General features: G+C 44.9%; 1 protein-coding gene across 4 annotated transcripts in view; it reads left to right on the top strand.

Annotated features, from left to right (window-relative positions):
• Positions 1–4,407: 4,407 nt before the first annotated feature.
• The window catches only part of Rasgrp1 (RAS guanyl releasing protein 1), a 62,689-nt gene continuing 45,003 nt past the window's right edge, over positions 4,408–22,093 (top strand). Inside the window, exons 1-2 of one of the 4 annotated variants that reach the window (XM_052183209.1) lie at positions 4,408–4,634; positions 8,963–9,147. In XM_052183209.1, coding sequence (XP_052039169.1) covers positions 4,600–4,634; positions 8,963–9,147 — 220 coding nt within the window. In that variant the 5' untranslated portion in view covers positions 4,408–4,599. Of the gene's footprint in view, positions 4,721–8,962; positions 9,148–14,745; positions 14,937–21,009; positions 21,227–22,093 lie in introns of those variants that run through there. The other 3 variants (XM_052183210.1, XM_052183211.1, XM_052183212.1) reach the window with 3 other exon arrangements.

The raw sequence follows: 22,093 nt of genomic DNA, 5'->3' as shown, positions 1-22,093 counted from the left end.
GTATAATTACCTTCATAAAATCCCCTTTGGAGACCTGGGGATAGATCAGTTAGTAGAATGACTGTCTAGCTTGTGTGAGCCGTGGATAAACCAGCACCGCATAAAGCAGGTATATCAGTAGGTGCCTGCAATGCCAGCCCTCTAGAGGTAGAGGTAGGATAATCAGAACTTCAAGTTCAAGGCAATTCTCAGTCACACAGCAAATTTGAGGCCAGTTTTAGCTACGTGTATTTAAATACAAACAGTGGGGCATGACAAACTCTCCTCCAGACAAGAGATGCACTGAGGGAACTCCAATGTACACAAGGATAGAGGCCGACTCTAACCCCAGGTCTGAAAGACAGAAGCAAAGGGTTGCCTCTCACATAGACATGTCCTCCTAGCCTTGGTCCAAGGCGAGCCACAGCAGAGACCATATTTACAAGCCTATGGGTCTGCAGGTGACAATATACAGAGAGGAAGACACTGGAACATTCAGCCCTAAATTCAATGTTGTTGTTGTTGTTATTGATCAAAGCCCTCCTTTCATGACCCAGGGATCTATGAAAGAAGAAGTGGAAAGACTGTAAGAACCAGGGATACTGATGACCACAAAGAAACAGTGTCTTACACACACACACACACACACACACACACACACACACAGCTGGTGTACTATGAACTTACAGAGACTTATGACAGTACACATAAGACCTGTAACAAGTTCAAGCAAGACACAATCCCAGGGCGGGGACAAGGAAGTAGCTACAAAGACCCATTTCTAACCAAGAAGCTATTTACAATTAATGCTTCCTAGGAAGAGTCTGGAGAGATGGCTCAAAGGTTTCTTAAAAACACTGACTGCTCTTCCAGAGGTCCTGAGTTCAATTCCCAGCAACCACATGTGGCTCAAGACCATCTGTAATGGGACTAAATACCCTCTTCTGGGGTGTCTGAAGTGTACTCATATACATAAATAAATTCATTAAATTAAAAAAATACTTCCTGGGAGAGGGAAAATCAGTTTTTGCCACTGGAATCCACTGGGCATATTAACCCCACTCCTGGGCAGGTCTAATGCTCAGGAGTAGGTGGCCAACACAGAATCAGTCCATTCCATGATTTGTGTGTGGTTTATTGATCTTTTGTTTTGTCTTGTCTTATCTTCCTGGATTTTTTTTTTTTTTTAAGAGAGAAAGAGCATGAATTTAGGTGGATGGGCATAGTAAGATCTAGAATCAGTTAGGGGAGGGGAATGAATGTGATCAAAACACATCATATGAAAAAACTAAGAAGCCTATAAGTTACATAAAAACCCATGGTTGGGCGAGGGCTGGAGCAAAGGCACAATGGTTAAGGGCACTTGCTACTCTTGCAGAGAGCCTGAGTTTGGCTCCCAACACCCACATAGTGGCTCACAACTACTCCTAGCTCCAGTTCCCGGGGATCCAACACCCTCTTCTGACCTCTGAGGGCATCAGGCATGCACATGATTCATACGCATACATGTAAGCAAACAAACAAAAGCGTGGAGCAACCAGCCACAATCACAAACACATGGAGGCCACACACCCTTGCCTCAGAAACAGAACCATGGTCAGCAACCATGCCATAACCTGACCCCATTCTACCCTCTGTCTATTCACGATCCCTTAGGATTCCAGTGCCCCATGGACGCTGACTTTGTCTTACAGACCCAAGAGCTCTTGACTGGGACACAGGACCAAGCAGGGAGGCTCATATAGGACACTTCAACGTATCTCCATGAGGATAAAGGTGTCCTAGCACTGAAGTGGCAATCTCTGGACAGGAGAGTTTTTAAAGTCACAGCATATTTATATATATTATTTATTGGCTGACTTGGTTACTGTCCATGGACTAGACATGTGAGCTCATGAACACAAGGACCTTGCCTGTCTTCTTCTCTCCAAGACTCTCAGTAACAAGAACAGCATATGACACTAGGGAGGCATCTGGTAATTATATCTTAAAAGGATGATTAAATCTTAGACAATGCCATGTAGATTCCTCAAGCATAGCCAGTCGTCAGGCCAGGTCTGAAAGAGGTGTGTATACCCTGTCCACATTTCTGCCCTCTGGGGTAACCTGGTATTCTAGATAGGCTGGGTCTAACTCCACCTTTGTATGGTTACCAAGCAAGGAAAGAGGGGAGGCAGAAGCAAACACACAAGGGTACAGCAAAGAATGGTTATCAGGAGCGATGAGAGTATAATGTAAGAAGTCAGGTACCTGGCAGGCTATGGCTGGAGGCCAACCAGACAGGAGGTCCAGCCACGATAGTATGAAACGCTATGATATCCAACTCTCATTTTCTAGGTAATGGGGGGATTCCTAAAAGTTTGGAAACAGAGAAAGAACACAGTAATGCAACCATGCAATGATGTGGGGGAGGGGAAAATCAGAGAAAGGAGGTCTCAAAATTAGGGAGGCCAGTCTACCCCATAGGTCTGGGCAAAGGATGATGGGAACACAAACATGCCTGTGGCCTTGGAGACTGAAAGGAAGTGACAATAAAAGAGAATGATGGGGAGAAACTCTATTAGATGCCAAGTGTAGATACTCGGCAGAGCCCTGTGGGTCTTGTTGAAGCCATGAAAGAAAAAACCGGAACCGCCTCACTTAAACGTGGATCATACAGAAAAGCCAATGAAAGTTAGACCATTCCTCCAAGGAAAAAAACATATCCAAAAATGTGGCTGTGGTTGCAAAGGAGTCACTCACCATGTCCTCATCTGCGCAAAAGTTCTGTGGACCTTCATTAAAAACCCAGTTAAGAAGAGGAAGAAAGACTGTGACAAAGACATGAGCTGTGAAGGGCAGAAGCAGCAGGAAAGGGGACAAGATGGAGTATGAAGAGGGCGACATTTGGTGTCCCGTCCGAGGTGTTTCGTGTGCATAGGATGCTATGCACAGGGTGGGAGGTGAAGACGGAAAGGGAGCCGGCATAGTTTTTAGAAATTTAGGGAAGGCAGGTTGCTGAGGTAGGAGTGGGTGAAGCTCATGGTGTGAGCTCATTGTGTGAGCTCTCTCTTGATCTATCACAGGTATTCCAGCATTTTGGAAAAAGTAAGGGGGCCTCTCAGGTCATCCAGGACTGCCCTGAGTGACTCCACCCTGCGTCTCCTGTCTTTATCTCCACGTTTGCCTGTATCTGTTCTGCCCTCATCCCATACGACCCTGAGGTGGCATCCCTAATACTCAGGAGCATCCTCAGGAGAAACGTCTTCCCAGGCTCTGTGACAAGAATTGCAGATCTTTTAAAACATTTTTTTCCTTTTTCTTTTTTCTTTATCAGATTCTGTTTTCCAAATGTGTAAGCGTACATTGGTACATAATTTTAGACCACTCTTCACTTCTGGCCCCATTTTATCAGTCTGGTTTTGTTGCTGTTGTTTCTCATACTTATTTTTGTAGGCTGTGTATTCTTGTAAGTGATCCTGAATTCTTTTCTAGGACAACATTGCACATAAACATGAGGAAATACACAAGATACAGCAGGTCTTAAAGTCCAGAACGTTGTGGCTGGGAAGATCACGGGATGTGATAGCAATAACGAGGGTGTTATTAGGCCAGTCCAGCAGGGACTTAGAGACGCCAGGCAGATCTCAGTCTGGGCCACCTTTTTTCTGTTTACTGACTGCGAGAGCCAGTGTTCTCTAAATCTTAAGCAATGCCCTCTTTGCATTTGGAGACGTAGCTTAACAAGGTAACATGTAGAAAACAGCGCTGGATCAGTGTTAGCTGCTGTTATTACCATGCCCATGTCCCAAACAAGTAGCAGGTAGGTCTTCCTTCTTGGCCAGGTCTGCTGGCACGCTGACATAGCAAGAAAGCCCCTCCCCCAGCCTTCCACTCCTGCTTGGCTCCCTTGGTCTACCACACCCATAGACTCCAAGCAGCTCTACCTGACATGGACCACACCTCCAGAGCTCACCTCCACACCCACCGCCTCCTCGGGGTGCAGTATACGCAGCTAGGTCTTCTCTTTTAAAATGTACCAAAGAGAACTAAGTGTGTAGTAGTTTAGGAGGTTTCTGCCTTCCTTGCCCAGATCTGACTGTGTACCCTCACTGATACATACAAGACAGTCCTGCGACCCAGGAAAGGGTCTCAGCAGAGCCTCCAGGGACCCGCGGCCTTGGGTGGAGGCAGCGCTTCTGCAAGGCTCCAGCTGGGTCAATTTCGGGTCAGCGTTTTACCCCCTCGGACCTAACTTTTGGGCTGGGAGAGATGAAAAACAGGCGGCGGGGATGAAGGGAGAAGCAAGGGCGGTGCGAGCCCTTGGGGCGCTACCAAGTAATGGGGGCAGGATTCGAAGAAGAGCTGAGGGTGCCCCACGTTTCCTCCAGCCTGATGATAACATCAGCGCCTGTCAGGTGGTTGGTGCGAGAGAGTGCACGCGCTCGCGGGAGCGAGCGTAGGGAGCGCGCTCGCACAAACTTTGTGCCTGCGGGTGCGCCTGGGTCGGCTCGCTGGGCTCTGAGAGTGGCCGGCTCCGGGCTGCGAGGGCCGGCGGCGGCCGAGAGATGCGCCGCCCCCGGCCGAGCCGATCCCACCGCTCCAGGTGAGGCGGCTCTAGCGACACAGAGAGCCGCGGCCATGGGAACCCTGGGCAAGGCGAGAGAGGCTCCGCGGTGAGTAGCTGCGGCTCCTCGGAGAACGCTGCACCTCTTCTGGGAAGGGATAGCTGAGCGATGTCCCCTGCGGTCCTCTCCAGTGGGTAAGAGGAGGGATTAGACGACCAGGGCTCCTCTCTCGGAGGAGAGTTACTTACGGGGTAGACCATGACTGGGGACCCGGGAGCCGGGACAAGATTGACGTAGGGGGAGAATGGGAGTGAGACAGACAACCTCAGAGTCCAGCACACCAGGCCGGGAGGACAGAGTCGGGGCTGCTGGGGTGGCGAGGCCACAGGTCACCTGGACAGATCTGGAGTGGTCTGGGCCCAAACAAACCTCTCACCTACCCAACGCCCCAAAACAGTCGACCTCCCTGGATGCTCTTCGTCAGAGCACCCCCAGAAACTCCCACTCGCACACTTTCTGAGCCCCAGGCACCTGCTGCCTGCGCGGGTCTAGGGCAGCGCCACCTTGCGGACTCTCCAGGTCTTTCAAGAGCGACCCACAGCAATGGCTGCAAGCGGAGATGGCAGTGCTTGGCCAGGGTAGGTGAGAGGTTTGTTTGGGCCCAGACCACTCCAGATCTGTCCAGGTGACCTGTGGCCTCGCCATCCCAGCAGCCCCGACTCTGTCCTCCCGGCCTGGTGTGCTGGACTCTGAGGTTGTCTGTCTCACTCCCATTCTCCCCCTACGTCAATCTTGTCCCGGCTCCCGGGTCCCCAATCATGGTCCTTTGAGGAAAAAAAAGTTTCCAAATCAGTGGTCTACGACTCTTCACTCCTCTTCCCATATTCTAGAGAGATGTTTGGGAGACGGAAGGAAGAGTGGCTATGAACAGTCCAGCTCTTGGGCAGCAATAAGGGACCTGAAGTAGGGGATGTCAAGACATTTAGTGTTTGTCCTCAAAACACCAACGCCCCATAACTGCCTGGACACCACTTCACCTTGGTTAGGGCAGAGAGTGTTGTGTCCTTGACAACGCCATTCAGTGGACTCAGAATGCCCACACCATGCCTGACCTGAGTAACTATGCCCATTATAATTCCTTGCTGGGCCATATCATCCCTGAGTATTCTCTACCTGACATTGCGCTACACGGTAGTGGGTCTGGACATTGAATTAACTCTGTATTATTGGCGGCAAGGGGCAGGACTGGAAGGTACACTCAGCAGAAATGGCCCTGTGAAAGCTGCCTTTTCTTAGGAACAACTATGGGATGTCCCTGCTCTCCTGTTTCCTCCTTTGCCCTGAAGATAACTGTGCCTGGAGACTGAGCCTCCCAAACCAGTTCAGACTTTGAAACCTCTCCCCAGACTCTGGAGGATGCAGAAGGCAGAAGCTAACCATTGCAGGGCTGAGAAAACATCTTGAAATTAATGGGTTTCTTTCAAGATTTTGTTGTTGTTTTGTTTTATTTAATTCATAAGTGTAACTGGAACTTATGTGGCTATTGCCCTCTAAAAACATGACTTTGTAGAATTGGAGGCTGTCATTCTTCGGATGGTTAAAGCACTCTCAACTTCCTATAATAAAGCACTGTATAAATTCTCAGCTACAACCATCCCACCAAGAGATGGAGGGAGGGGAGAGGGCAGAGGACTCGGGGTAGGGATCTAACTCAATAAACAGTATTTGCCTTGAATGCAACAACCCTGGCTTTGGTCCCTAGCATCACGTAAGGAAAAAATTAAGATATTTATTTTAATTCCTTTGGTTGCATCCTGGTGAGGTGGTAGGATTGTTTGTTCTCAGCCTGGTGTGATGCCAGTATATTTGCAATACCAGCATCCAAAAGGCTGATAGAGAGTTTCAGGCCACTCTGGGGTACATAGTTAAACCCCTGTCTCAAAACACAAACAAACAAAACCAAAACAAGAAAAAAAATTTTAAAAAAATTTAAAGAAAGAAAAGAAGAGAATGTGATCTGAGAGGTTTTCCAGGGCAAACAGTCAAGAGACGGGACAAAGCTTACAGCCCACAGAGTATTGGCTTTTAACCCTTTACCTTCCCTAGTTTCTCACGCTCTCTGCATCACTCCTTACTGGGCTAGGGTTAGATAGATGGAAACCTTTTTTCTAGGAAGGGAGCCAAGCTAGGAAGTGTGGCTTGGTGCTAAGGAAGCTGGCTGCTGGCCTGCTGTGCACTGGTGGTCAATATATCTCTGCTGCATAGCTGGAGATGTTCAGGAAAGGACTGTAGAGAGGCTAGCCAGCTCCTGGGTCCAGAGGACCATTCCAGGGACCTGCTGAACAAGTACAGGCTGAGATGCCGCCTCTCTATCACCAGCCATCTTTCTGAAGCACCTGACATTTGTTATACATTGAATAAGCCCTTTCAGTCTCTTGACAATCTACTCGACAATTTCAGTGTGGTAATAAGCACACAGTTTCATGGGGGGAAAAAGGCCTACTAGATGAATAAAAGCAAGAGGGGCCTCAGGTACTAGTCCCTGAGATAACCCATATAAACAGCCTCAGTATGTGTAGGACTCAGTTTCCATATCACAAGGTAGCAGCTTTCTATACTGTGGCTTCAGACACAATGCAAATCCCTGCACAGGGTCTTTGAAACATGGAAACCTCGTGAGGACTGTTGATGTTTTCAGGCTATCATTTTATTCTCAGACACTTATCTGACAGTCTCAGGGCCTGGATAAAAATCAGTGGTGGTCAAGAGTTTGATGGATTTCTACAGCACCAACCTGATCCTTTGGGAGTCAGTGGCTTGGGTTAACAGGTTCCAGTCACCAGGGTGACTGGGCTTTATTGGTCCCAGTTTGGAACTGAGCCTCTTGTACACCACAGCCCGATGCTCTTAAGTTGGAGCAGAACTGGAAAGGCCAGGGTGACCCCTGAAGTCTGACTGTGTGGTGTGGCCCATGTTCAGGGTACTGTCTTTGTGAAGGCTGATTTCTCCTAACCCAGGTGTGCCCAGGGGGATGGATTTTTTGTTTGTTTGTTTGCTTGCTTGCTTGCTTGCTTGCTTTAACTAAGGTTGGCCTTTTCTGAGTGAGGTTTATGTCTTGTCAAAGGAGCTCTTCCACCCAGACCCTGGAAACTGCTTTGTCTTCCTCTTTGCCCTTGGCATTCTTGAGACTTTCACCTAGAAGTTATGTGGTTACACTCATTGTCTTGGTCAGAGTCTCCTACGAGAGCTTTGTGTAGTAAGGAACTACGAGATGGCTTTATATAGGAATAACTAACATGCAACGGACATGTATAATTTACAGAGAAAGTTACAAAGGCTACCTCACCATGGTCTCCCCTGTCCTACTGTAATATCTTACTTGTGGGATAAGTATGTGGCTTATCGATGCAGGCTTATACTTATAATATGTGCTGTTTCTGGGGAGTTTCCCCCTTCTCTTCTTTGACAGTAAACTGTAAATAAGCCCAGCATGCAATAGGAAGAGAACTAAGTACATGCCAAACATGCTATCAGCAAAAATGCCTATCATTATTGAACCTTCGAAGATTATAGATGTGGATCTCTGTATGTTTTTTTAATAAAGACGAAAATAAAACATACTGCATGAGGCACTCTGCAGGGTGATGTGTATCTACCGGATCATGCCCAATAGATCTAAGGATGAGTAGATGAAGATCCACCAGACTCCTAAGCCATTTCCACATCCAAATCGTTATTTTACATTCAGCTCTAGAGCAGGCAGCTCAGCTCAGAACCAACCCCTCCCCATTTTCTCTTCATTAAGGATCAATGTAAAGACCCGATGGAATACTGTTTACTAGTCTCAGTGATTCATAGTGGTTCCTTGGGTTAGCAAAAATGAAACTGCTTATTAAAACCAACCAAGATCTGTAAGAAATGCAGGGATGGCTGAAAAAATCTAAATGTCACCCCAACTCTCTTCTTCAAGGTTCTTAAAGCTAGTTCAGGGGCCCTTGTCTTTCTGTCTCTTAGGCATTGCTTAAATCAATGAAACCAGCCAAAAAGGATGCTAACTGAACCAGTCCTTCAGACCCCAGGTCCTGTAGCCTAGCAACTAGCAACCAGAAGCTAAGGGTGGGCCACCAAGGTGCCCTCTTCCCTCTGCATCTCCCCTTCTGGAAGAGAGACGGCAGCATCGAGCAGTCCTCACGCCCATGGGGAGAGGCGATTGCTGCCCTGGAATCTCACCTTGTCATTTGCTGAGGAGATGTCTCTTTAACAGCCAACCAGTCCGTTCAGTGCTTTTGCCAAGTGGGAGGGGTATGCCTTCTACCAGCCCAGCTTCAGGGACTCACTGTCCTATCTCCTCTTCGCTTGGTCTTCAGAGCCTGGAGCTGCCAGCGAGACCCCCAGCTGCTCCGTCTGTCCTCACTTGAGTCTCTCTTTCCCCCCAGGAAACCTTGCCATGGCTCCAGAGCTGGCCCCAAAGCAAGACTAGAGGCCAAATCAACCAGCAGCCCTCTCCCTGCGCAGCCCAGCTTGGCCCAGATCACCCAGTTCCGAATGATGGTGTCCCTGGGACATTTGGCCAAAGGAGCCAGCCTGGATGATCTTATTGACAGCTGCATTCAATCTTTTGGTGAGTTGGGCAGCTGCCCACCTATATAGCGATTGCTGTGTTATTTTGTTCTTTGCCTTAAAAAGTGTCTTATACAAGAGCAACCTAGATTGTATTTTGGCTTTAAAAATAACGTTTGAGCTTTTGAAATGTTGGAGACAGTCTGCAGCGCTTACGGCACATGACTATGTGGGTGGAATAGGTCGTGATGAGAAGTACAATTTGAAGTGAGAACTTAGTGGCAGAGTTGGCATTTTCCTCTCATGGTAGTTTGTCTCATGGTGGGAAAAAAATCATAAATTGGTATTGAGTATTCTGTCCTCCAGTTCTTGTGGTCGAAATATCATAAGTCTGTCTCATACCACCAAATAAAATCTGAAAAACTTTTAGGTCATTTGACAGTTCCCCCTCGCAATCTGGAATTGTGCTGTGTTTGTGACTAGAAGATGATGAGCTCATGAGTTGCAGGCCGAGGTGGGAGAACCTGAGCATGGGAGCACATAGGCTGGCACGGTATGGTCCAGGTGCTGCCCTCTGTGCTGCCAACAAGCAACGCTCTGAAAAGATTTCTTTTTATTTAAGAATTTTCTTTTGATGATTGTTTTTGAAATGGTGACTTGAAAAGTACTAAATATTGGGTTTGCTTCAAAAGGAGCAGGATTAAAACCCACAGATTTCAGGGAAACCTATTGATTCAGAGACTTTCAGCATCCCCTGTGTCCCCTTTTCCATGTCCCTGCACCTCCCTCTGGGAAGGAGATGAGTTTGTGGGACATCTGAAGCATCAGCCCACCACACCCTGATGCCCCTGGAGAGCAGAGGGGAGGTATGCTCAACCGAAGTGGGACTGTTGGTGTTTAGGTCCAAACAAGGACCTTATTTATAGACTTGGGAAAGACTTGGCACTTTGGGAAGATTCTTTTTGTGCAACTGCCTCAATTTTGGTTTAAAACAGTGCTTCTTAAACATTCTTGCACACATAGTCATGTGGAGGCTTTTTTTTTTTTTTTTTTTTTTTTTTTTTAGCAATGCAGATGGCCAGGTCCCACCCCCAGAGTTTCTGCTTGAGTAGGTCTGCCCAGGGTGGGGTCCAATAATTTGCATTTCTAACAAGGTCCCAGGTGAGGCCTTGGCAGCTGCTCCCCAGAACTCCACTTTGAGAATCACTACTTTTAGTTGTAGACTTCTTGACTTTGAAAGGGAGAAGACTGGGTGTGTGTCTCAGGGGCAGTGTTTACCTAACAGGCAAGGGCTTGAGCGCAGGCGCCATCCCTGAAAAAGGAAAGGCCATTCATTCTGTTCCCTGTTTTATCTTTACCTGAAAGACTAATTCAAGATGAATTTTCTACTGCTAAGCTATATCTTCACCTCCAGATGGAATAACTTTGTGTTTCAAAATCACCATGTACAATTTATACACTCAAGGAGATAACTGGAAGCTGGTGGATACCAGTGGCTAAGTTAGTGTTGATAGATAAGCTACAAAAGTCCTGGTCCTTGGCTGCTAATTGTATTCAGTAGACCTGCAGATAGACCTGTATAACTAACCGCTGCATGAACAAAGACCTTTACTCTCAGTTTCACTGCTGAGAACAGTGGGACCATAACTGTGTTTATCGTGTGATCTTTCTTCTTTTTCTACCAATCATCCAACTACCTGATGAGTTCAAGCCTGTTTTCTTACCCTTCAAATAATTTGTGGCTTCAACCTCAAAATTACATGGCCAATTCTGGAGTCCTTTCCAAAAATCATAACCCACTCCCCCAACCATCCCTACAAAGGGCAATGCTACATGATTTTCTGCAATATGTAAAGGTGAAAAGTCGTAAAGGACAGTAGCTAGGTAAGTGCCACTGAGGCTGAAATCCCTTGGGCCACTACCAAGAAGCATTTATTAAGTCTGTAATTATGTCTGACCCTGCGCTGGGCAAGAAAAGTCACAGTGACCAAGTGTCTGTTTCATTAGCACCTGTGGCACCTGTGAAACACTCAGTTCAGGAACACACACATACACACAGACACACACACACACACACACACACACACACACACTTGTGATAATAAATAAAGGTGTGGTGTTTGGAAAATACACACTCACACATACACACATGCACACACACTCAATAATAACTGAAGGTGTGGTGTTCACGAACACACACACACACACACACACACACACACACACACACACACGATAACAAATGAAGGTGTGGTGGAGTTCAGGAGCAAGTTCCTTGTACTAGTTTGAATCAGGGCACTTACCGATAAGGACCAGCCACCAGCTCACAGCCCCTGGGACATAGGCATGCTGTGGACAAAATCCTGAGCTTTCTGCCTTATATGTTACAAAATTTTCCATCACAGAGTTCACATGAGAGACACAAAACAGCCAAAGCCAAAGAATTAGAAGGATGCCTTTGTGAGTGGGCCTCCTCTTGTTATCAGTTGACCTAGCTGTTGTGGGAGGAGCTTCACGCTGACCCAGGAAAAGATAAGGACAACTTGACTAATTCCTTTCTTTACTTTTTGCTACCTGCTCACTTCACCTTCATGATGGTGCCTTGGATGTATTCCATGGAGGCTGTGCACACAACACCCGCAGCCCAAACCCGGGGCCACTGTCACACAGATTCAATTAGTTAAAACAAAATCAAGTGTAAAGTTTAGTTCCTGCCACAACAGCCGAGTGCTTGCCGGCCTCAGGTGGTGACTCCTGCTAGACAGAGTAAACAGACAAGGGGGGGGGGAGGGGGAGTTGTCACAGAGAATCTGACTGGAGTACCGGAGAGGGAAGACAACTAACCTGAGGAGAGAAATGGTAGGTAGATTTTTCTGGAAACTAGGGTTTTATTCATGTCACAGGCACACCTAAGGGATAATCTAAATTACTGTTTAGAACCTCACGGGCATTGAGACGTGTATACTGAAAGCTGTCTCTTGAGCATTATTAAGTATCAGTTGTCCATCCCTTCCCTCAACTGTTCTCTCGGAAGGCTGGAATAGGAGGCCTTTAAGGATAGAAATGTAAATGAAGGTGCTCTGGAAGGCCCCCAGCAAACCTCTTGGTATCTGAAGGTTACAGATCTGTGATTAGAAGCCCCAGGTCTCCATTCTGTCGCACCAGCCCACTCCACCTTCTGCTTTATCAGAGGGCATGAACAGCTCCCAAGTGCGGTTGCTAGTTAACCCGTTCCAAGCATGCTGAGGTAGATCATCACAGCTGGTGAGATACGCCATCTCCTACAGAGCTTAAAGGCCTACAGGAGCACTTGGACTCTTCACTTCTTTCTCACTATGCAAGAGGGCTACCAGCTTTGGGCCAAGTGGAAAACTCAAATACCCCCATTTACAAAGTCCTTTCATGTCTCCTGTCTGTGCAAGAGAACTCTGATAGCATCAGGGAACAGTTGCACACGTGCCCCAGAGGACACTGGCAAACAGTTCCCCTGTGTCCAGAGCCAGATGCTGGGGCCAAGGACAGTGCATCCTAGTGGCTTATATTATATGGGGTATTATTTTGTTTTTCTTGGTGTTCCATATGTATTGATTTTCCTTTTATATTCAAAACAACCCTGAAGTAGGTCAGGTATTATTATCTCCATTGGATGAACAAGGAAAAAAGTGGGGCATCTGAGATCTGAAACGACACACCTTGTACCCACCACCTAAATAGAAAACACGCTGCCTTTTTCTTCTGCCTCTGCCCCAGAAGCCGTTTGTACCCTGAGCTGGTGCAGATGTGGTTCACTCCCCAAGATAGGCCTCATATTCTCAGAAGAGATTTCAGATTTCGTATTGCACAAGGTAGGCCAGCGACCTGTGCTTACTACTCTGCAGGCCTGGCCTCCCTCAGTTACAAACCACATTCCATTCAGTGCAAGAAATAGTCACGCTTCACCTTTATACCATCAACTCTCTCGCTGAAATTAATTCTTGAGTCAAACTTATATCTGTAAGCTCCCATGTGTGTGCATTGTACTAATGTTTACCAATCTTGAAAGACTCTACAACTAGTAAGACTAGTTTCTGTACTGCGGGCTAGTTAAATACTGAGCTCTTTATAGACCTTAATGGATTACAGGCTATACCTGTGTTTAAAAATGGAGCTGAGTGAGGGGAAACACAGCTGGAACCACTGTCCCCACCACAGCAAAGGGAAGGTTGGATAATGCTCCTCTCTGTGCAGCATTAACTCTGCACACTGAGACAAGGTGCATAGGAGACAGGCACCACACCACACTCTGTGACCCAGATGGGTACTTAGCACTGACTCCTGCAAGCACCAAGCCCAGATCTACAAGGTTTCTCATAGAAAACAGCAAACATCATCGGGGAGGCACCCTGTCCTAAACACCTGGGGGTGTCAGAAGTGCCCAGCATGGCTGCTCCTAGCACTGTAGAGAGAACTGGCATTCCTTGGTCAATGTTATGTTTGGTCAGGTAAGGCCACTTATGTTAAAGAGCCCTTTACCATGTTTCTGCTGGGCTGGTATCAGCCAGTGCCCCTGGGATAGCTTCCCTTTCATGTGTGTGAGTTCTGGTGACCCTTGGGTCTGAGGAAAGAGATGGTTTAACCCTCTCTGCCTCAAACTTTTCCTGTGTGGCATTATCTCCAGGAGCCCTCCCTGTATACTGGGGCAAAATCAGTCCTTGAAATGATGATGCGTAAGATCCACAATTTCTCAGGAATTCTGGGTACTTTTCTTCAGTAGGTGGACCCAGAGAAATGGGTCTCATTGCTGACTGAAAGACAGAGGATGTGGACTAGCTGAGCACTATGGATCACGGGTGCAGTGGGGCTGCTGGGCTTCCGACCCTGACCCTGGCTTGCCTTTTTCATTTCTTCTCTTAGCTGACAGGGACCTGGGATTCAGAAGAAGGAAGGTACACATGCGTGGCCCAGCTCACTCCTGGGCCAGCTGCTGAGACCAAAGCTCAGCTCGGCTCTCTATGTCTTGCGTTCTCTCTGCTGTAATAGAGTCTCACCCTGTATGAGTGTGTCAGACAAGCAGTCCCTCACGAACTGATAATGAGCCCCACTTCCCTGTAGCCCACTAGCTCCTTGGACATCCCAGGACATGTATGTCTCGGACTTTCTAGGAAAACAAACACAACAGACAGCACTGAGAAGTAATGGAACAAGTAGGTTTTTCAATTTACAAACCGTAAAGCTCTCAGGGAAGCCAGCCTCCTGGGAGCACGAAAGCGGTCCAGCAAGGTTTAATTAGAGATGCTCTCTGCCTGGGAGCATGTTGGAAATCCCAGCAGAAGTTGTCAACAGCAATTACAACCTGTCAGCCTCGTGCTCGGGTGGGGGCTGGGTGGTAGAGTATTCGACAGAAAATAGAGTGGCCCTTTGTTCCTCGCTCTCTCGGAGACTTTTCTTCAGGCTTTGGGGATGTTAAGACCCATTTCCAATGCTACAGCAAGGTCTCCATTCTCATCTCCAGCCAGCTTCCGGGACTCACAGGCCTTCCCGAAGAGGCTGAACTGAAAGGTGCTAGAGAAATGCTTTCCCCTGAACAGCCGGCCCGATGAACCCAATGTTTGCCAATATATTTTTTAAGGTTTTCATTGGGAAATAATAGGAATTCAAAAGCAGTCTGTTCTGTTGACAGATCAGTGACTGACCCTCTGAGAGACTCGGAGAAGGACATCTTAGGGACAAACTTACCTCCAGGTCCTCTAATTGTTGCCTCATGCCTGAAGCACTTGCTGAAGCTAGGTACTGGAGTTTGGGCTACAACCAAGCTGGGCGTCCTGCCCCGAGGAACATACATAGAGGAAATACTGGAGAAATACCACATAGGTAGGCCAATTTTATCGATACAATTTCAATGCTGCCACAGTCTTGACATCCTTAATAATTCTTAATGATTTCAACTATAATGTTGAAAGGGGGCATCTTTTCATTCCTATTGGATCTTAAAAACCACACAGCCAGTCATGAGCATGGGAATGGATAGCGATGGGTATATTGCCAAGTGCTGAAGATGTCAGGATGAGATAGGCCTGTAACTTATTTTCTTTTTTATGGATATGGAAGTGGGTATATGAGAGTATTGGAAGATGGTAGCCTTATCTTCCAGCTGTGGCATACTGGATAATTATCCAGCACACAGTCTCTAAACTGTTCTATTTTGTCTAATTTTTCAAGCCAGTTGTTAAACATAGCCATTAAAGATTCAGTTATGTACATGTGTGCCGAGTAAGTTCATAGAAGACAAGCATTGGAAATTGGTCACTTTCTAACGTGTGGTCATATTTACTGTGCTGTGTGCTTAAGAGGGTGTGTCCATCATGTCTGTGTGGTGAAAACACTGCAGAGGCTTTTGCTGTAGTGCTGTGCACTGGTCCATCTGCAGCAACGCAGGTTGGGAGCTTGGTTTTGCTGGTGTATTCACACCCTGGGAATAAGCAACATGACTGCCCTGACCTCAAACCCAACCCTAAAGAGCTTGAGGTTAAATGCTTACCAGCACACCACCATCGTCAGTACCAACCCCAGGGTGCTTTCAGAGCGGCGTCTAGAGGGAAGGGACCCTCAAACCCAACAATCTCGTTCTGTATCACTCAGGAGTAAGGCTGACATGGTTTTTGGTTCTTTCATACTATAAATAACTAACTCTCAATGTGGTCAAGACAAGATGAAGAAACCAAACATCGACAAGGCTGGTAGTTTCTTAAAGATGCTATTATGGAAAAAAGATAAATCCAAGAGATTTTCATTTGTAATTGAACTGATTACTTAGGTCTGTCCCCCGCCTCCGTTAACTCACCTCTACACATTCTGCAGGTTTAAGCCTCTCTTATTTTCTCAATTTCTTATACTTCTGTCTGTCTGTGGCTCGCCCAAGTTGCTCATTTGCCTTTATTCCCACTGCGTGCTGACAGCCTCAGTGCAGTGAACACATGAGCTTTGCTAAGCAGGCTTGGTTTTTTAATGAGTTTGCGTGTAGTTATATTCCTGATCATGAACAGTCTCTTCATGCCTATTTGTTATCCACTATTTAATGCTCTCTGTTGCTAGAGGTTTGGACCGGCTGATTTCTTGTATAGCATTTGCTGATGGCCTTTCTCCTATTTTCACCCCTTCATTAATTTTACTATTACAATATGTAGACATTTTCTGTTTTTATGTAGCTAAGTTTGTCTTCGCCTTTTAATCCTTTATTAATTCTAAACTTAAAAATCTGTATTCCAACTTCTTGAGTTCTTTGTATATATTGGATATTAGCCCTCTATCTGATGTAGGGTTGGTGAAGATCTTTTCCCAATTTGTTGGTTGCTGATTTGTCCTTTTGATGGTGTCCTTTGCCTTACAGAAACTTTGTAATTTTATGAGGTCCCATTTGTATATTCTTGATCTTAAAGCATACGCTATTGGTGTTCTGTTCAGGAACTTTCCCTCTGTACCGATGTCCTCAAGGGTCTTCCCCAGTTTCTTTTCTATTAGCTTCAGAGTGTCTGGCTTTATGTGGAGGTCCTAGATCCATTTGGAGTTGAGCTTAGTACAAGGAGATAAGGATGGATCAATTTGCATTCTTCTGCATGCTGACCTCCAGTTGAACCAGCACCATTTGCTGAAAAGGCTATCTTTTTTCCACTGGATGTTTTCAGCTCCTTTGTCGAGGATCAAGTGGCCATAGGTGTGTGGGTTCATTTCTGGATCTTCAGTCCTATTCCATTGATCCACCTGCCTGTCACTGTACCAATACCATGCAGTTTTTAACACTATTGCTCTGTAGTATTGCTTGAGGTCCGGGATACTGATTCCCCCAGAATTTCTTTTGTTGTTGAGAATAGTTTTAGCTATCCTGGGTTTTTTTGTTATTCCAGATGAATTTGAGAATTGCTCTTTCTAACTCTATGAAGAACTGAGTTGGGATTTTGATGGGTATTGCATTGAATCTGTATATTGCTTTTGGAAAAATGGCCATTTAAACTATAGTAATCCTACCAATCCATGAGCATGGGAGATTTTTCCATTTTCTGAGGTCTTCTTCCATTTCCTTCTTCAGAGTGTTGAAATTCTTGTCATACAGATCTTTCACTTGTTTGGTCAGAGTCACACCAAGGTACTTTATATTGTTTGTGGCTATTGTGAAGGGTGTCATTTCCCTAATTTCTTTCTCAGCCTGCTTATCCTTTGAGTATAGGAAGGCTACTGATTTGCTTGAGTTGATTTTATAACCTGCCACTTTGCTGAAGTTGTTTATCAGCTGTAGGAGCTCTCTAGTGGAGTTTTTTGGGTCACTTAGGTAGACTATCTTATCATCTGCGAATAGTGATAGTTTGACTTCTTCCTTTCCAATTTGTATCCCTTTGACCTCCTTATGTTGTCTAATTGCCCGAGCTAGTACCTCAAGTACAATATTGAAAAGATAAGGAGAGAGGGGGCAGCCTTGTCTAGTCCCTGATTTTAGTGGTATTGCTTCAAGTTTCTCTCCATTTAGTTTGGTGTTGGCTACTGGTTTGCTGTATATTGCTTTTACTATGTTTAGGTATGGGCCTTGAATTCCTGTTCTTTCCAAGACTTTAAGCATGAAAGGATGCTGAATTTTATCAAATGCTTTTTCAGCATCCAATGAAATTACCATGTGGTTTTTTTCTTTGAGTTTGTTTATGTAGTGGATTGCATTGATGGATTTTCTTATATTGAACCATCCCTGCATCCCTGGGATAAAGCCTACTTGATCATGGTGGATGATCGTTTTTTATGTGTTCTTGGATTCGGTTGGCAAGAACTTTATTGAGTATTTTTGCATCGATGTTCATAAGGGAAATTGGTCTGAAGTTCTCCTTCTTTGTTGGATCTTTGTGTGGTTTGGGTATCAGCGTAATTGTGACTTCGTAGAAGGAGATGCCTGAGAAGCATCTTAAAAAATGCTCAACTTCATTAGTCATTAGGGAAATGCAAATCAAAACAACCCTGAGATTTCACCTTACACCAGTCAGAATGCCTGAGATTAAAAATTCAGGAGACAGCAGGTGTTGGAGAGGATGTGGAGAAAGAGGAACACTTCTCCACTGCTGGTGGGGTTGCAAATTGGTACAACCACTCTGGAAATCAGTTTGGCGGTTCCTCAGAAAACTGGGCACGTTACTTCCAGAGGATCCTGCTATACCACTCCTGGGCATATACCCAGAGGATTCCCTAGCAGGTAATAAGGATACGTACTCCACTATGTTCATAGCAGCCCTACTTATAATAGCCAGAACCTGGAAAGAATTCAGGTATCCCTCAACAGAAGAATGGATGCAAAAAAAATGTGGTATATATACACAATGGAGTACTATTCAGCCATTAGAAACAATGAATTCATGAAATTCTTAGACAAATGGATGGAGCTAGAGAATATCATACTAAGTGAGGTAACCCAGTCTCAAAAGATTAATCATGGTCTGCACTCACTAATACGTGGATATTAGCCTAGAAAATTGGAATACCCAAAACATAATCCACACATCAAATGATGTACAAGAAGAACGGAGGAGTGGCCTGGTTCTGGAAAGACTAGCAGTATAGGGCAAAACCAGAACAGGGAAGTGGGAAGGGGTGGATGGGAGAGCAGGGGGAAGGAAGAGGGCTTATGGGACTTTCGGGGAGTGGGGGGCCAGAAAAGGGGAAATCATTTGAAATGTAAATAAAAAATATATCGAATAAAAAATATTTTAAAAAATCTGTATTCCAACCACTTGGAAAGTATCTTCCTGTCATTTTCATAACAGTGAAAAGTATTTTAATACATTCAGTGTATAATATGTATTATACTCTCTTGGGAATGATCAGTAAAGTTTGCAAGTTATTGCTGGAGGAGAGAAAGCCTTTGACTTTATTTCTGGGATTAGCTTAAGGCCAATCTGGTTCCGGCTCAAACTAGACTACTGCACACAGGTCATTCTAGCACTCAAAGCCCTGCTCTCCCTGATTCTGTCACAGAATGTTAAAATCAGTTCTGAAATCAAGCAATGTCTAGAAGAAGAAATAACGTGATCTCAAAAACGATATTGAATGTGAACTTGAAGGAAATTCTTCAGAACTGATGTATAAAGTGCTTTCAACTGTTTATAGAACCAATAACCTTAAAAAAACTAAACATCTCAATCACATTTAAATCTCATTTTCCTAAATTATTTCTGTAGATTGAGTCTATGTTGTTCCTAAGTAGGGCTTTTTTTATGAGATACATAAAACGTTAACAGTACTTATCTAACCTATTTAAATATTCAAAGTATTATTTTACTAATAACCAGCCTTTGAATAATTATTGTGCACAGTACCGTGTTTATGTTAATATTATGTTAATTCTTATGTTCCAATACCTACAAAATTTAAATAAAACTCAAAATTCATATTAAAAAATTTAATAACTTTTAAAAGCCATTTACTTCACTCTTGGAAACTTCAGAAATAGAGTTTAAAAAGGAAAAACATTGGGGCTAGAGAGATGGTTCAGAGGCCAAAAGCACTGGCTATGCTTCCAGAGGATTCTGGTTCAATTCCCAGCACCTACATGTTGGCTCACAACTATCTATAATTCCAGTTCCAGTGAATCTGACACCCTTACATAAAGATACGTGCAGACAAAATACAAATTCATGTAAAACAAAATTAAAAATCATTTTAAAAAATTTTAAAGGAAAAAATTACAGCTTTGTATCCTACCTACCCCCAAACAATATTAACCTATGAATGTTCTTGGAATTGTCTCAGCCTTCACCTGTGGATGTGCACGGATACCGTGAACATATTGCATGTTTAATGATAGACTCTCCATTCTTCTGTGTGTCCAATATTTGCATCTTAACCAATTATGACCCTGCAATGAACATTAGTACTTGCCAAGAAGCATGCTAGCATACAAGGTTTCTACTCTATCCTAAAATTGATCCTAAAAAAATAATGCTGGCATAATTCTATCAAATATGGGACATAAAATTGAGGGTTGCTTGGCAACCAAAGTGATGCTGACGAAGAATTAAAGGTGTTTCCGGAAAAGAAGAGTTTTTTTCAATGCTAAATGCTAATTATAATAACCTAGGGTTGAATTAAGACATGAATAGAGAATAAATGAAAGGGGGAAATACTTAAACTGACTGAAAATCCGAGAGTCAAGCTTTCTTCTTCATTATGTGTGGTGAAAGTGAGTTAAAGGTTTACTGTCAGAAGTGAAGAATAAAATCTCTTGCCTTCAGCACAGCTTCCTAAAGGAGTCTTAAGGGGTGGGGTGGGATTTCCAGCAGAGCCTAGAAGAGGCTGAAGTCTGCTCAGTCCAGCTCCTTCTGCAGCAATTGTGAGGTGGTGAGCAGCATCTGAGAAGGCTATGCTGCCTACTTCATTTTTTAGGGCAGAACGGGCCAGGGCTCTGGGAAAATCACTGGAGCATCTTGCTAGATGGTTGTACAGTTTGGCAGAAACAGCTGCCAGGATGCAGCCTGAACAAGGGGCACACCAGTGATTGATCGAAATGAACAAAAGAATATAGGTACTGCAGGAGGAAGATAGGGCAGAGAGTGCTAGCTTTACCCTGAAGGAGACCATGGATTCACAGGAGCAAAATGGCTGTTGAGGATAAAGTCATCTGAAGACTTGGACAGAAAGTGAGGATTCCCAATTCGAAGAGCAGAGAGTTATTCTGCCTCCTCTCAGTGACCCATCGAACTGTAGTATGGACTTGTTTATAGAATCTCTTGAACAGCCCCATTTTAAAGAGGAACTGAAGCATTCAGGGAAACGGGTGTCCCCCTAATTATCATATGTGAGCCAGCCTAACTTGTTAACATGTAGTCACACCCTATGGAGCACCCTTCAATCTGCTGAGCAGTTGGTTGGCTAACTCTACATTCATTTGCTTCCTGCATAAGCACAGGGACTTTTCCATACTTCCTTTCCTTCTTTCTCACCTTGAATTCCAACTTTACATCATCCAAGAACTTCACCCTTTACCTTCAGTCCCGGGCAACTCTGGCTACACAAGAAAGCAGTCAGCATCTAATACAATGCTTCCCAGAGGCCAACCGCAGGACCCACGCTGCTACCTACCCAGCTGTCTTCAGTTCCTGCTGAGGATGAGCGCTCAGTCTCTGTGGTGACTTGTGAGTTGGCTCTACCCTACGAACACACTCCCCTTCCTTGTTGTGCCTGTAGTCTCTCCCACTGCCTGTGTGCCCAATGGCTTAGAGTCCTGTTGCCATGTCACCAGCCATAGGTACATTGAGCTAACTGAGGAAATGTGCCTTCGTAGTGTCACTGGGCAAAATATGAAGAAAACAACTCTAGATTAAAAGAGATCAGTTCTGATGTTAAGTCTGTATGTGTGCGGATAGGCTCACAATTTATAATTATATATATTTGTATAGTTACATATATTGACTTTTGGATACTTAGTTTGATATTAAGAAATCACGATTGCTTTGTTCATGTATTATCAATCTTATATTTTTAATTTTTACTAACATTAATTATTACATATTAATGGTATTAGTATGACATTTCCATACATACATGTATACATACACTATATACTGATCAGATCAATTCTCCTTTATCTACCTCCAGATTTCACAACCTCTATTCATCACTATTGTGTTCTTGGCATGAAAAGAAAAAGAGGAGTGGTGTGTGGTGGTGCCCATCTTTAATTTCAACATCCAGGAAACAGAGACAGGCAGATGTCTTGGAATTGCAGGCCATCCTGAGCTACATAATGAGTTCCAGGCCAGGCGCGTCTACAGTGAGGCCCCACCTCAAAAAAAAATAAAAAACAAACAAAAACAAACAAAAAAAAAACAAGGAGGAGAAGGAAGAGGAAGAGGAGGAGGAAGGAGAAGAGGGAAGAAGGAGGAGAAGGGAGGGAGGAGGGCAGGGGCACTATTTGGAAAGAGGAAGGATGGTAACAAGAAACGGAAAGCTAAGGCTGAATATGAACATAGTATGTTATATACTGTTTTATACATTATGGC

The sequence above is a fragment of the Apodemus sylvaticus genome, chromosome 5 (genome assembly GCF_947179515.1).
Source record: "Apodemus sylvaticus chromosome 5, mApoSyl1.1, whole genome shotgun sequence".
Taxonomy (NCBI): Eukaryota; Metazoa; Chordata; class Mammalia; order Rodentia; family Muridae; genus Apodemus; species Apodemus sylvaticus.
Note: the sequence above shows the minus strand (reverse complement) of the source record. Positions and strands in the feature narration are given on the sequence as shown.